Raw genomic sequence first — 14,583 nt, 5'->3', positions numbered from 1 at the left:
ACTGACAAACAAACACAAGTTTCAGCCTAGCCCTGAAGAGCACAGCACCCCTGTGGCCAAATCCACCCACTGGGTTAAGGGTAAAACTTGCCCATCATCAGCAAAGCTACAGGACATGCAAGATGCACGCAAGATCTGTCTGTAGTTCTTGTTTTCCAGCTTTGTAATACTTTGAGTATTACCTTGGGTAATAACTCTTGAATCTGGCAGCAAATTTCAGCCAGTCCTCAAAAAGATTAAGTTCCCGCAAACGCAAGGCAAGCAGGGAGCCTGGAGGAGAGAGGCTACCCAGCCCCACCATCGAGGGGACAGCAGGGCACCAGTACAGCCCTTACAAGACACCAGAGATTGTACAAAGGACCAAATCCCCCTGCTCACCCCAAAAACAAACACCAGAAAGCCCAGCTCTGCACACAGAGACCTCTGCGAGGCGCAGCACACTGAATGCTGCTTGATTTTCATTACCTGCCACTGTGCAGTGGACAAGCAGCCCCTGGACAGCCCCTGGGGACAGACTGGGTCGCGCCTTCCTGGGGACAGGCCTGTCTCTCCAAATCCCTCATCCCAGCAGGCACACGGCTCTGGGTCAGGATCAGAGCACTGTGGCAGACACAGCACTGCCCCACATTGTTTGCAGGGTGCAGGATGCCTCTTACCAGAACATAAGCTGAGCACCAGGCTCCTTCCCTGGGAGGTCCCACCTCCTCCTCTTCCATGAGCTGGGGATGAAGCCGAAGAAATCATGTACAGTTCCCTGCTGCCACCTCCCACGTCCCGTCCTGCTCCCACTGAAGCTGTCCCATGTACTGACCCTGCGCACATGGACCACGTCCCAGCCAGGGACAGAAACAAGTACTGCACCTGCAGCGACCTCAGGGTTGGACTTTCCCTTCTGCTCCTGCAGAAACGAGGGCATCCCAGCAGGGCTGGAGGGACAGCGTCTCCTACGTTTGCTTGAAATCACTGAATGCAGGAATTTGGAAACCAGCTCTGTCTGCAGGGTCTCTCCTGCTCTTCATGGCAGAAAGAGATCAAAGACCTGATGGTCATGCCCTGCTAATAGATGTCACTAGCTCAACGCTCCAACTGCCACGTTGTCATAGCTACCGCATCATGGGTAACGAGTTCCAGAGAGCACCGCTGCGGCTCTCAGAGCCAGCCCGCTCAAGTGGGGCCCGTCGGTCAGTCCTGTTTATCTGCTCCGGACAGACGGAAGAAACCCCACCTGAAAGCGATGGCAAACCAGGAGATCTTCACGGTTAAAACTCTCTGCTTTGCTGCAACCTGTGCTGTTCTGTGGGGGGTGGCTCCAAGGTCACCCCAAAATGGAGCAAGAGGAAAGAAGCATGTGCAGACGGAAGGGAACAGCTCACTGCTAACTCCCTAGGATCACATTCCAAAGAGACAGATGTATTTTCAGAGGACATCTCCTGCTGCCCACATCCAAGAAGCCCAACTGGCAGGACAGGCATAAACAGGCAGCCAGGCTTAAAAGAAAGTGGCACCACAGGCTGCACACACCAGCCCACTTCTCTGCTCCATCACTAAAACAGGGGCATCACCTAAACCCACCGCCTCGACACTCAGTTGGAGTCAACCATCCCCACTACCCCAGCCCTGGGTGGATGATGTGGGAACTTGCAGCCAGGGACTGCCAGGTATCCGCTGTCAGTGCTTCGGTGGCATTCAGCGGCTGTTGGCCTCTTGGCATGGCACGGGCCCTCCACGTCGCTGCACTGGCTCCCTGCAAAGCCCTGGGACCAGCGTGTGCAGCTAAGGCTGCTCTGAGTTACCTGTCCCCAGCAGGGACCTGCTCAGGCACTGCCCTAGTTGAGGGCATGAGAGAGGTGCAGGAGATGCTTCCTGGGGTGCCAGGGAAGTGGCACAAGCCAGAGCTGAGCCTGCTGTCTGAGACCAGGAGAAAGCTGCAGCCACCTTCTGCCCCAGCAGCATCCCTCCATTTGAGCAGGCAGCCCCCAGACGTGCAATTTATCAATGGCCAGTTTCTCCCAGTGCCAAAACACACTCGTTCACAGTGGCCAGCAGCGCAGAGGGATGCCAGTGAGGCCACGCTGGTATCTGAAAGACTGGGATAAGAAACCCAGCCGAGCCTAACAGACTCCTCTAGAAAGCACCAGTCAAGAGGACACCAGGGCTAAGTGCAATTACTTCTCCTGTTCTTTGGGTTTTTTTTTTAAGTAGCTGGCCTAAATTCACAGTTACATTCCTAAGGCCCACTGCTGGTGGAAAGCAGCTCTTATGTAAGTGAAAAGTGACTCCCGGTGTCAGCAGTGGCAAAGTCTGTGACTTTGCACAATCTGTGCATCGTCCTCACACCACCACATGCTCCTCCTGCAGACAACCAACCTGCTCTATAGAGCTGAATGTTTCTGGAACACATTTTTCAAACCAACATAATGTAATGTTAAATGGATGCTTGCTTTTACAGAACTACAGTAAATCTGATAATGGCTGTTCTCAAAATGTCTGGCTTCTCTCATCACCCATGCTTGTAGCTGGTGTTCAATGGGTTTTAACATCTGCGTGTTACAAGGGGTAGGTTTATCTCACCCTGACTATTTATCGCACCCGCCTCCAAATGTCCTCCATCTACAGCCAAGCAGTTTTATACCCTCCTTCGTCTCCTCTCCTCTGTGCCACCACGGTACTTACTCGGAATGACGCCTGTCAATGCCACTGAACAACTCCCACAGCTCCTCCGAGCTCAGGATCCCATCAGCGAAATAGTTCTTGAACTCCTCAAACGACAGCTTCCCATCATCTGCATTTAAATAAAAGGGGAGAATAATTATATATCTGCAGAAAGAAGCACACAGGCCCCAGCGATCCTCCCAGCAGCCTCTCTACCAGCAGCGTGGGACGGTTGGGCGTGTTGTGCATAATAATCAGAGCAGATATCCCATTGAAAGCATATCCCACCAGTCCCCATCAAAAACCCAGGACTGCTGGCAAGCAGGGCCACTGCAGCCGGAACTTCAGGTGGGAATTTCAGCCCCTTCAAAAGACCCCACTGCAATGTTTTCACAAACACATGCGGACACCCTGTACTTAGATGACTGTCCCAGCTGACTGTCGAAGTACAGGGCCCAGCACAAACAGCACAACGAGGACAGTATCAGGCTTCTATGGAAAGAAAATCTCTCCACTGACTCAAGATCTTTTTCCTTCCTCTCTCTGGAGGACTTAGCTCTTCGGTTGCATTTTGATCTGCAACAAAAGTGGCTCCTGGAGCCTGCAATTTACCATGAAGGAGAAGAGCCCAAGATGAGGTAGGAAGGCTCAGATAAACAATTTATGATTTTGGACTTGTTGGTTTATGGGAGTCAAATTAAAACCCAGGTAGCAGAGCCCAACTCTCAAATGTCAGGGGCTCCAGCAGGCACACAGGAACAGGATCACCCAACCAGGGGACACGTGTAAACCCCAGACTGAGCGCAGAGGCTGAATCAATCTTGCAAGGGACAGACAGAGTCTTATGGTCCCTGGGCTGCATGGCTTGACTTGCCTTCCCTTTCCCTTCTTGCTGCTAGCAGTGCAGCAGGGACACCCTGGATCTGCAGGCAGGAGAAGGGCTCAGGAGAGGCTCTATCCTGCCTGGTGCATGGATGGTGAACTGGGGGAGCACACCTCCCCAGTCCCTGCCAGGCTCTTTGCTCCAGTGCCTTTTCCTCCAGGCGAAGCAGAAAAGCATTTTTCTTGCAGCCAGAGAGCAGCTTGCCCTTATCCTCCTCCTTCACTCTTTCATCCGAACCTCCCAGCAGGGACGGTCTGCATCCAGACCCGGGCAGGAAGAGGGGGGCAGCAGGAGCAACAAAGCACTCACCGTTCTTGTCAGCTCGCCGGAAAATCTGCAAGAGAAAACACGACAGGGTTTAGTGAGGCAGCAGGGAGAGCAGCACAGCAGAACAGCAAGCCAGGCAGCATCCAGCCCTGCCACTGTGGGAAAACCACCTTCCAGAGCACGGGGAGTGGCAGAAAAGCCCCCGCTGCCAGGGCTGCACAGGCTGCTCCGGGGAAATTCCCCTTTGCCAATGATTAAAACCATTTTTTGCCTCCAGTGCACAAAGCTCTCAGCACGGACACTGCTGCCCAGGCAAGCCCAGCACTCACACCAAGCATCTTTCAGAGAACACAGAGGGAGACAGAGGAGAAAGGGCTTTGCCACACCCTCATGATGGAAAGTGTTTAATTTTTCAGTGCCTTTAAACGAGAGAACATTAAGCACAAAACCGCGCCGTAACAGGAGCACTTTGTGCATCACCGCTGACAGTCGTGTCTGCACCGAGGAGCAGCTCGTCCTGCACTTCGTCATCACCATCACCCTTCACAACCACCCTTCCCACGACACCTCAACGTGCATACACACTGTAATTAATAACTAATGAATTCATTAATCCGTAACTAATTCTGTCACAGAGCACAGTTGGAGAGCTGCTCCAGTTCAGGGTCTCCATGCAGGTTCCCAACCACGAGGCTTCTGCCCGTGACCCAGAAGAAAGCTGGGGCTTCTCATCCCTGCCTGGCTCCTGTTTCACCAGTAATTACTGGAAGGTCTGGGGCTGACTCCAGTGAGGAACGGCATCATTTCCAAAGCCTGGGAACATCTCGCCAGACCAAACAGTATGAGGTATTGGCCAGCACATCCTAACAGAGCCAACAACAAAGTTGTGTATGTGACGACTTTCTTCTTTTTAATCATCCTTGTTGATGAAGAAACCTGAAGGTCTAAAGAAAGATCAGGAATGAAAAAGAGCAGGAAAAGGGAAAAATAGACTTTGTTATGTTCTTTTCCACACACCTGCAGAGACTGCTGATAAAACCAGCCCCGGACCAGCTCCGCTCCCTGCCACGGAAAGACGCGTCGCTGCCAGCTGCCCCCTCTGCCCCCAGCTCCCTCTGCACCACTTCCCGACAGCTTTGCTGTGCGTTTTCAGGGCACGAGCCATATCCAGCCGCTGAAATGTCCCTGAAAAATTGCTGTGAGGTAAAGAAACAACTGTCCAGAGAAACCTCCGCTGTTCACGCCTAAGGAAGCCACTGGCTTGCAACTGGACAGAGGCTTTTCTGATGCTGGTCCCAGCATGGAGTTCTCTGGTCCTTTCCCATGGCTGAAGTCAGGAGCCGGGCCACCTCCTCGAAAGATGCTCTTCTGAGCAAGGCAAGCGTCTCCCGAGCCCTGCAGGAAACGGAGGCTGCCCTGAGCCAACCAGTGTTAGGTAACCATCCCTCTGGGACACGGGTTTCCAGCCAGCCAGGCTGCTTCCCTTGCAGGAAAGCAGGGCAGGCGCTCCCTGAACGCCCCGTAGGACTTGCTGGTGAGCTTTGGAGCTTTACCACTACCAGCTGAGACTGGAACCCGCAGCTCCCACACACTGGGGACTTCTCTGGACTTTAAAGCAAAACTTTCTCCCAGCTAAAGGGTTCTCTTGCACGTCAGGGCTCCCTGGCTGCAGGGGCAGCTCTGCCTGCAGGCAGGGGCAGCACCAGTGGGTCCCACCTGCCTGTGCCACCCTGCCACCTCCCTGTCTCGGGCATGCCACTTTCCATCAAGGCAAAAACTCAATCTTGCAGAGCTCTCTGTCACTGGAGGGACACACGGCTCACGCAATGACATCTCTATTACTCCAAACGTCACTGAGGCCAGCTAGCCATCCCAAAAAGTTGAGTGTCACCCAGGCATTTAACAGATGCAGATCAAAGTGAGGCAAATCATTTCCCACTCACAGGCTGGCCTTGCTCAGCAGGGTCTCTCTGCAGGCTAAGAGGGAGAGCACAATTTCAGGGGGGGGATCCCATGGGGCTAAGAAGGTCTCTAATCCACAGTGAGCCCATCCTGGCATGGGCAGGAACCTCAGCGAACAGAGCTGACACTTCTCCCTCGCACATGGGACCCTCCACTCCAGCAGTGCATTAGAAAAGCCCTGCCAGTGCACACACCCGCTGCCTGAAGCTCAAAATAAATAAACGTGGCACGAGCAGCAGAGATGCAAGAGCCCTGCGAGGTGAGGCCATGTCTGCTCCACGTCCCCCAGGGATGGTGAGCTCCTCGCTGCCTCCAGCGAGCTCATCCTCGGCCGACCCTGGCTGCAGAGGGGTGCCTCAGTGAGCACTGCACACACCGGAACGCACCAATGGCTCCTGGGCATGAGCCAGGATCCAACGCCAGCCAAGCAAAAACAGTGCAGAGCCACACTCCACGGGTGACCCCGGCCGCCCTGGGGTGCAGGCACACGCATGGCAATCGCAGGCAAGCACTGCTCCTGGTGCAAGAGCCCCGTGTGAACCACAGCCATGGGACAAAGTCAGGGAAAAGGGACACAAAGTCAGACAGGGAATGGGATCAGGTCTGCACTGGCTGCTGGAGAGACCCTACAGGCAACACCTCACCTGCACTCGGCGGGGCTGGCAGTCTCAAACGCAGGGACACTGCCTCAAGCCTGGGAGAGGCACTTCCCTTAGCCCCAGCTCGTGGGATTGCATCCAAGTGGCTGCAGCCACACTCAGTGCCTGCAACAGCAGGCATGCAGAGACCGATGGAGGAAGCACTGAACCGGCACTTACGTGGGGATGGACCCCCCACAATCCGGGAAGGAGGGACATCACAGGGCTTCTCCCTGCCTGCAGGGCTGCTGGACACGCAGCCAGGGACGCGTCGGCTGCTGGGGAGGGATGGCTGCCCTGGGGACACTGTGCTCATGGACCCACCGCAGGCTAATGCGGCTGTGGCCAGGCACCGGCAGTGAACGGCGGGCTGTCCGAGCGACTTCTCTGAGCCTCTCCTACACCGAGAGGGCAGGAAGCAAGTCCTGAGCACCAGCCTGGGGGACAAATCTCCCAGAGGTTTGAGATTGTCTTCTGCGCAGAGAAACGACTGTGATGGCAGCACTGCAGTTCATACTGCACCTGCAGCAAAGCATCGCAGGCAAAGCTCTCCTCCTCCTCACCTCTTCCGGAGGCAGGCAGGTGAGATCTGGGATCTGTCGCGGGCAGCCCTGTCTTCCCGCTGCCTGAGGGGCAGGCTGGGATCCTGCCCCGCTGCGGTGAGGGGCAGCTCTCCCTGACGAGCCTCGGGGGCAGCAGCTGGAGACCTGCCAACTGCCCAGACCCAAAAGTAGAGAGATTAAACTCACCCTGCCAAGCTCCAGAGCCGAGGCAGGAGCAAAGGGAGGGCATGGGAGGAGGAAGGGAAGCCGCCAGAACCCAGAAAGCAGTCGCTAGCACTAACACTTCCCATTTTAATTGCCTTAATGACGCCCTGAGGGATAGATGTGGGACTCTGCAAGCGCCTGGAGGAGCGGAGCTGGAACACAGCTGTCACCACCAACCCCCCTCCAGCCCATCTTCCATGAGCCAAGTAATTAGCGCGGTTAATGATGCTGGCTGGAGAGCCCTGCAGTCTGAAATCCCCCCGCAGCAGGAGAGAGACCCTTACCCTCCACTGGAAGCTGCGAGCCCCACCGCAGCCAAGGGAGATGCACTTTGCAGCTGCTCCCTGGTGATGCCAGGAGGTCTCCCAGATGGAGGACCAGAGCAGGCATGGCATTCACCTTCCCAAAGCGCTGCCCAAGATCTCCTGCTCCCCTCCTCCAGGATGAACTGGTACACAGGGGGTGGCACCACCCAGACTGGGACAGGACAGAGATGACACCTGGCACCACACCAACCCTCACCCTTAATTCTCACTTGCTTTCTCCTTTCCAGTCCCTGTGGCAGACCAGAGGCAGCACCTCTGCTCACACATCTCCTTAGCTACACAGGGTGACTTAGACCCCAGTGGTGCTGGACACAGGGGAATGCAAGAGCTGGTGGCCCACCAGGGAGATTCGGGTGCTGCCCGCCAGACCCAGGCACCCTGCAGCCCATGAAAGACGGTCAGAAGCGGAGGGGTTGAGCACCTCTGATGTGCTCCAACAGTGGAGGTGGGCTCTGACCCAGGCTGTGCCGCTTGCTCCGGAGACAGCGGGCACGCAGCTGCCTTCCCACCCTGCCGGGTGCCACAGGGGGAGAGGCACTGCCTCCCCTAGAGGCCCTGGCCTCAGGGTGCACAGCTCCCTCTCGACAGGAGCACCCTCAACACGGGGCTTGAGGGGACACAGTCTGATGGGAGGCATCACACCAGGACCTGTATTATGAAAACGAAGACGGCCACTACCCACATCTTCAACTCCCCCAAGCCACCCACAGCTGCTGGGATGCCTCGACAACCTCCAGCCTGCACAAAGAGCATCTTCCTCCACAACTCCTGGTGCGTTAGGAGCGGGCAGGGACGGGGGCTGCAGCGGGCAACAGACACACTCTGCCTGTGGGATCCTACCGCTTCCAACAGCTCCACAGTGCCTTCTGCAGCTTTCCTGCCAGACACACAGCGCTCCCGCTCCAGGAGTCACGACAGCCAGCTCCTGATAAGGGCTGGGCTATTTCTAGCCACTCAGAGGCCCATAATTCAGAAAAACAACACAACACTGAGTATTATTTAAGACATCACGACCCACGCCTTGATTCACAGCTTCAGGCCTAGAGCAGCAGCAGGGCCCACTCGCTTGTCCCTCGGGTTCGGTCCCTCAGCCGGGGCAGGCGGGAAAGGGCCTCGCCCTGACACCTACACATGCCATGGCTCCCTGCGAGGAGGCACCGCAGCCCACCGCGCCCGTGCTACCCCCAGGGCCGAGACAGGGGCTCGCTGGCGGCGCTGCCCCGCGGTACTCACGTCGTGGAAGATGGGGAGCGGCTGGCGGCGGGGCGCGGGGCCGCGGTCGGCTGACAGCAGACACACGGCCAGCAGCTCTGCGCACGCCATCATGGCCCCGCCGGGCGCGGGCGCTGCGGTGCCGTAGGGTGCGGTGCCGTAGGGAGCGCTGCGGTGCCGTAGGGCGCAGTGCGGTGCCCCGCGGTACGCTGCCGTAGGGCGCGGTGCGGTGCCCCGCGGTACGCTGCCGTAGGGCGCGGTGCGGTGCCCCGCGGTACGCTGCCGTAGGGCGCGGTGCGGTGCCCCGCGGTACGCTGCCGTAGGGTGCGGTGCGGTGCCCCGCGGTACGCTGCCGTAGGGTGCGGTGCCGTAGGGCGCGGTGCAGTGCCCCGCGGTACTCTGCCGTAGGGCGCGGTGCGGCGCCCCGCGGTACGCTGCCGTAGGGAGCGCAGCGCAGAGCTGAACTCACCCGAGCGGCTCCGCAGCCGCCAGGCAACTTTGCCTCTGCTGAGGGCCCGCCCCCGCGGCGATCCGGTTGGCCGCGGCCGCTGATTGGCACCTCAGGGCCGTGCCTGTCGTTGGCAGAGGGGAGAGGGGCGGGGCGGCGCTGGGAGCGACGCGGCGGTGGTGGCGGGGGCGCGGCGGTGGCCGGGCTGTGGTGGGTGCCGCTCGGCCGGGGGTGTTCGTTGATCTCGTGGCCCGGTCAGCTGTGGGGTAGCCCCAGGCTGGTCCCGGTTGGATCCAGTGCACCCCACTGTGCTCCCAGTTGGCTCCAGTGCGGCCCACGCTGGTCCCTGTGCAGCTGTGGGTGGTCACACTGTGGTGTGGTCATCGCTGGTTGCCCCAACTGGTCCCAGTTTGGCCATGGGTGGACCCAGTGAGGACGCTGTTGGCCCCAGGGTAGCCCTGGTTGCCCCAGTTGGTCCCAGTTTGGCCATGGGTGGTTCCAGAGTGGTCGCTGTTGAGCCCAGGGTAGATCTGTTTGCCACGGTTGACCCCGTTTTGGCCACAGATGGTCCCGAAGCAGCCCTGGTTGCCTCAGTGTGGCCCCAGTTGGTCCCACTTTGGCCATGAGTAGTCTCAGTGTGGTTGCTGTTGGCCCACAGTACCCCTGGTTGCCCCAGTTGGTCTGATTGTGGCCATGGGTGGTCTCAGTGCGGTTGTGTTGGCCCCTGGATAGCCCTGGGGTGGCCCTGGTTTGGCCATGGGGGGGTCCCACTGTGGTTGCGAATGGCCCTGAGGTGGTTGCCCTGCCAGCCAGAGTGGCTTCAAATGACTTTTCAGTCATGCCAACTCCTCTGTGCCCACCATGCCAGGCAGCCTTTGCTCAGTGCTGCTTCCCTCTCGTGCAGATGCTGGGGGTGAAGGGGTCATACCAATGGTGCTGGGACCCCCTTCCTACACCAAGCGGGGGCTGCAGGAGTGGGAGACAGGGTGGCTGGGGGGCAAGAGGAGGAGGAGGAGGCGGTGGGAGCTGTCTCTATCCCTGCGCAGCACAGGCACCCAGAGGCCTGTGCATGTGGAGAGGAATAGGACGGACATCCATGTCCGTACCCAAGCTATCCTCAAAGGTTTTCACAAACAAGAAGCAGATAATTAGATAAATAAAGATAAAGCCATGCCTGGGCAGACCTTCACACCACTCCCAGGGTATGTGCAGTGCAGTGACTTCTTGGGTTGGTGGGCTTCTTCCCATCCCTCTCACAGTATCCCAGGATTTTACTTACAGAAACGGGCATGCACCAGTTTCACTTGGATGCAAAATCCCAGCCAAGCTTTCTTCCATCTGCACCACCTCTCCCTTCACGTGGACGTCACGAGCCCAACCCATCTGGCTGAGCTCAGCTTCTCTTAACTCATGTCTCAAAGCCAAGACACTTCCCTAGCCCAACGTGACCAAGCCATGGCACGTGTAGTTTGCTCGCTCTCCTCCTTCCCCGAGGACAACCCGCTGCAAGCTGAGCCCAGAGCAGTTGTAAGGATGCATCACAGTTATTTTTACCATCTCCCAGCTGCTCCGGGTGTATGCAAGGGAAAAGAGGTGGAAAAAGTGCACCTGGGACCTGGTGGGGATATCCAAGGGCTCCGGGGAGCACGTGCACCCAGCCCACGCAGCACAGGGCTGTCCCTTGCCCCTGGAGAGGCAGAAAGAGGTCCAAGAGCTGGAGTTGTCAAGCATGGCTCTCACCAAATCAAACTAAAATGGAGGCAGGTACTAGAGAAACAGGCAGGGGAGGCTCTACGGCAGCAGGAACAGAAGATCACCTTGCCAGGGAGCATGGGAAGGGGCTTGGGCAATGGCGGGGCTCTGCTGTGCATCACAGCAAAGCCCTGGAGGGGCCTTTCCACACTCCAGTGTTACGAAAATCCATGCTCGGTCCCTATCGGGACGCCTCAGGGTCAGCATGAGTTTCAATGTGGGAAGGTACAGCTGGAAAGTGAGGGCGAAGTCCAGGGAAAAACTTCTGCCAGCGGCAGGAGGCAGCAGGTGTCCCCAGCTCCTTCCATGGGCACTTCAGAAGCGCACCCCAAAAGCCACCGGGAGGGAAGGAGGACATGGCCTCAGCCCCAGCTGTGGGGGGACGCCAGGGCTCTGCTCTGCTCCCCAGGTTTGGGGGGCACAGGACCACAACTGAGCAGGAATTAAACGAAGCACCCACTTACTGGCATCTGGTGAATAAACGATGCTGCGCTTCACCTCCCTGAGTTACGTCCTTGCAGAAGAAACACGAGTGGTTTTTGGAAGTGGGGTGGGATGCAGAAGCAAGGCAGGCAGCGCGGCGCTGGCAGGGGCACAGCACCCCAGGGCAGGCGTACCGCAGGGGCCTATAGAGACCCCAAAACCTGCCCAGACCCTCCAAGGGGGATTAGATTAAAGGTATAAATTCTGGCAGACTTTATGCTGTGTCAGCATCTAATGCTGCCCACCAGTCACTGCCAGCCTGTCCCGGAGCCCATCCCACTGTTGGGCTCTCCTGACTCCTCCGAGTCCAAACCTCACAGCACGGGGACAGGAGACCCCATGACTGACTGGGCTCAGCACCACGTCCACATCCAGCACAGCTCAGCCTCTAGGTGCCCGCTCGCCTGCTGCAGCGTTTGCCCGTGTCAATGGAGCTGCCACCGCAGCCCGAGGGCACCGGGCATCCCCAGAGCTGGCATGGTCCCTGCAGGATTACTGCCAGGGAGTGGGAGATAGGAGCAAACAGGAGCCGAGGACCTATAGGGCACAAAGGACAAGTGCACGGTGCCCGTCTCCTGCACCATGCCTGCTTCTCCCAACAAAGAAGAGCATCCGCGGTGCAGATAGCTCATAAAACCAGGCAGTGCCCAGGGCCACTTCCCAAATCCGCCATGTGCTCTTCGGAAACGAGAGCCCCTACATGAGCTATCATTAGCCCTTTCTCCAGCGATCTGAAATAGCAGGAGGGAAGCCCTTCAGCTGCATCATGAATCATCCCTGGGAGGCAAAGCGGTTATTTTTACGGTGCCCTGGCTCACGTGGAGCTGCCAACGCATTTTCCCCCCGAGATGAGCTGCACTGCCGCAGCGGGGGATGTGGTCCTGTCCCTGCCAGGGGACCTGCTTTCATGGGGACCAGGAGTCTCAAGGGCTTAACATCCCGTGAGGTTCCCTATTAGGGGAATGTGACAGTGAACGCCATCAGAGAGGTTCACCTTTGCTCAGGGGAAAAGGGAAAAGCTGTGCTGCTACTGAGGGTTAGCTCGCTCGCAGGAACAGCCCTGCAGAGCTCAGGACATTGGCATTGAGTCCTCTCCCCTCTCCCTGTGCCCGCTGGCTCCCGTGAAAGTCGATGGCCACTTTCCCCTCGCTGGGGTCTCAGCCCTTTGGGCAGTACCACAGATCACCAGCACCTTCCACGAAAACGAAACTGAAAGGGGGAGAGGAGAAGGAGGGCCTTCTCCTGAGCGCGGGCATGAGGGTGTGTTGGCATATGGCTGGGCTGGGCGCCCCGCAGTAAATTATAAAAGCTTCAGCACCTTTGTCATCTCAGGTGACAACATCGACCTTGTAAAGAAGGATGCAGCAGGCAGGGGACCGCGGGCCATGCCCACCCATCCCGGTCTCCCCATCCTCCTGCCCATGGCTCTGTGGGCAGGAGCCCCGTGGACCGGAGCAGCAGGAGGGCTCTTTCAGTTTAATTGCCTGAAAAAGCCCCATTTCATGGGGCAACAGTGTGACAGCAAGCCACCGGCTCACCCCACTCGAGCACAGGGGACAGACAGGCTGTGTGTGTCATCGCCCTCCCGGCTGCTGAGTTTTGAGCTGGCATGGCACGTTCCCCTCCTTGCCAGCGCCTTGGCTGGCCCCACTCCCGAGCCCTGGCCAGTCCCAGGGGGCTGCAGGGAGGAGGGCTGGGAGCGGGGACAGTGCGAGGAGCTGGCACCACGGATGATGCTGAGCCATGGGGTTTGTTACCCTACACCGGCACACCACCGCCCACGTGTGCCCTGCAGTACCAACAACCCTGTGGCAGCACAACGAGCTGCGGACTGCACTTGGGTGTGGGGATGGAGGCACAAGGACCAAGGTGGGAGGCCAGGTGGTGGTGATGGGCTCGCTGTGCCACCCCAGCACCCGCTGCCAGCCCCTGCCCAAACCCGGGCTCTCATTCCCTGCAAACACTGGTGCAGGAGCAGGATGAGCTTATGCAACGCAGTCCAGGGTGAAATATTTATCAGGCTGTTCAAAGGAGGAACAGGCAGGAGGCCAGACAGAAAGAGGAGGGGAGCGAGCGCACGGAGACAGGAAGGAAGTGGCACGTCCCTGCCTGCCACTGAGGTGGGGGCCATGGCCCCCCTGGGCCCGCTCCAGGCTGCCAGGGGGTCCCTGGAGCCTCCAAGCATCCCTCTCCAGGGGTCCCTGATGTCCCTCACTCCCAGGGAAGGGCATGGTGTGCCGCAGATAGGGTTGGGGCTCTCAGGGTCAAGGCTGCCACTTGCAGCCAGCTCATCCCTGGTGTGCAGGGACATGGGGACCTTGAACTTTTGGCCACAAACTGGTGCCAGCAGCTGCCCTCAGGCAGGACCAAGAGGCACTGGGGTGAATGAGGGAGCTGGGAAGTCACTGGGAGCCTGCTGGTGCAGTAGATGCATGGACTGGCCTCACAGCCCCACACTGCCTTCCTCCTCATACAGGAGTTGCAGCCATGGGTACCCCTGTGCAAATGCTGCCCCCAAATCAGGGGGGAGGGGCCAGTGGATGCCAAAAGAAGCGATCCCCATCCAGAGCCATCGCCCCGTTCCAGTGGGGCACAGCCTCTTTGGAGGAGCAGAGGGTGGCAGGATCAGCCCCAGCTCCCATCCCACACCTGGGAGTGGCTGGAGCTGCAGCTGGGGGAGAGGAAAAGAAACTAAGGACCAAAGCACTTCCTGCAACCCCAGGCAGTGAGGTACCAGCTCATGCTTTTCAAGTTCAAAATGGAAAAAAAAAAGGCCCACAGAATAACCCCAAACCCCCTTAGTTTCTCAGGTTGGGGTCCCCACCACTCCCAGTGTCCCCCGCCACCTGAGTACAACCCTGTGCTGAAGGCCAGAGTCAGTAGAAACCTTTATTAAACACGAAGCTCAGAGGAACACAAGCTTGTTAAAAGGCAGTAAAAGTGAAAGTGCGTCTCCAGCCTGGCCCCAGGATGCCCCAGGACCCCCCTCCTCTCCTCCCCTCCACCTCTCCCAGCCCCAGTGGGCCAGAGAGGGGGAGATGGAGCCAAAAGGCTGAACGGCTGCGTGGGGAGGGGAAGAAAAGCCTGGAGACAGCGTTGGGTTCTTGTCCGCAGGTATGCACCCCCCCCCCGGACACCCATGTGCCCTCCCGAGGGGACACGCACATGGTCCCGGGGCTGCCAGCCCCGTCCC

General features: G+C 58.3%; 1 protein-coding gene across 4 annotated transcripts in view; it reads right to left on the bottom strand.

Moving 5' to 3' along the window:
* The window catches only part of NECAB3 (N-terminal EF-hand calcium binding protein 3), a 29,991-nt gene extending 21,170 nt beyond the window's left edge, over positions 1–8,821 (bottom strand). For all 4 annotated transcript variants that reach the window (XR_015222669.1, XM_086622852.1, XM_086622853.1 and 1 more), the window contains exons 1-3: positions 8,729–8,821; positions 3,845–3,869; positions 2,674–2,782 (exon numbers count right to left, since the gene is read on the bottom strand). Coding sequence is in view for 3 of the 4 variants with exons in the window: in XM_086622852.1 (XP_086478978.1) it covers positions 2,674–2,782; positions 3,845–3,869; positions 8,729–8,821 (227 nt within the window). In the remaining variant the exon portion in view is untranslated. The remainder of the gene's footprint in view (positions 1–2,673; positions 2,783–3,844; positions 3,870–8,728) is intronic.
* Between the last annotated feature and the right edge of the window lie 5,762 nt (positions 8,822–14,583).

This window comes from Tauraco erythrolophus, chromosome 18 (assembly GCF_009769465.1).
Source record: "Tauraco erythrolophus isolate bTauEry1 chromosome 18, bTauEry1.pri, whole genome shotgun sequence".
Lineage (NCBI taxonomy): Eukaryota > Metazoa > Chordata > Aves > Musophagiformes > Musophagidae > Tauraco > Tauraco erythrolophus.
This window is presented reverse-complemented; position numbering and strand designations above follow the sequence as displayed.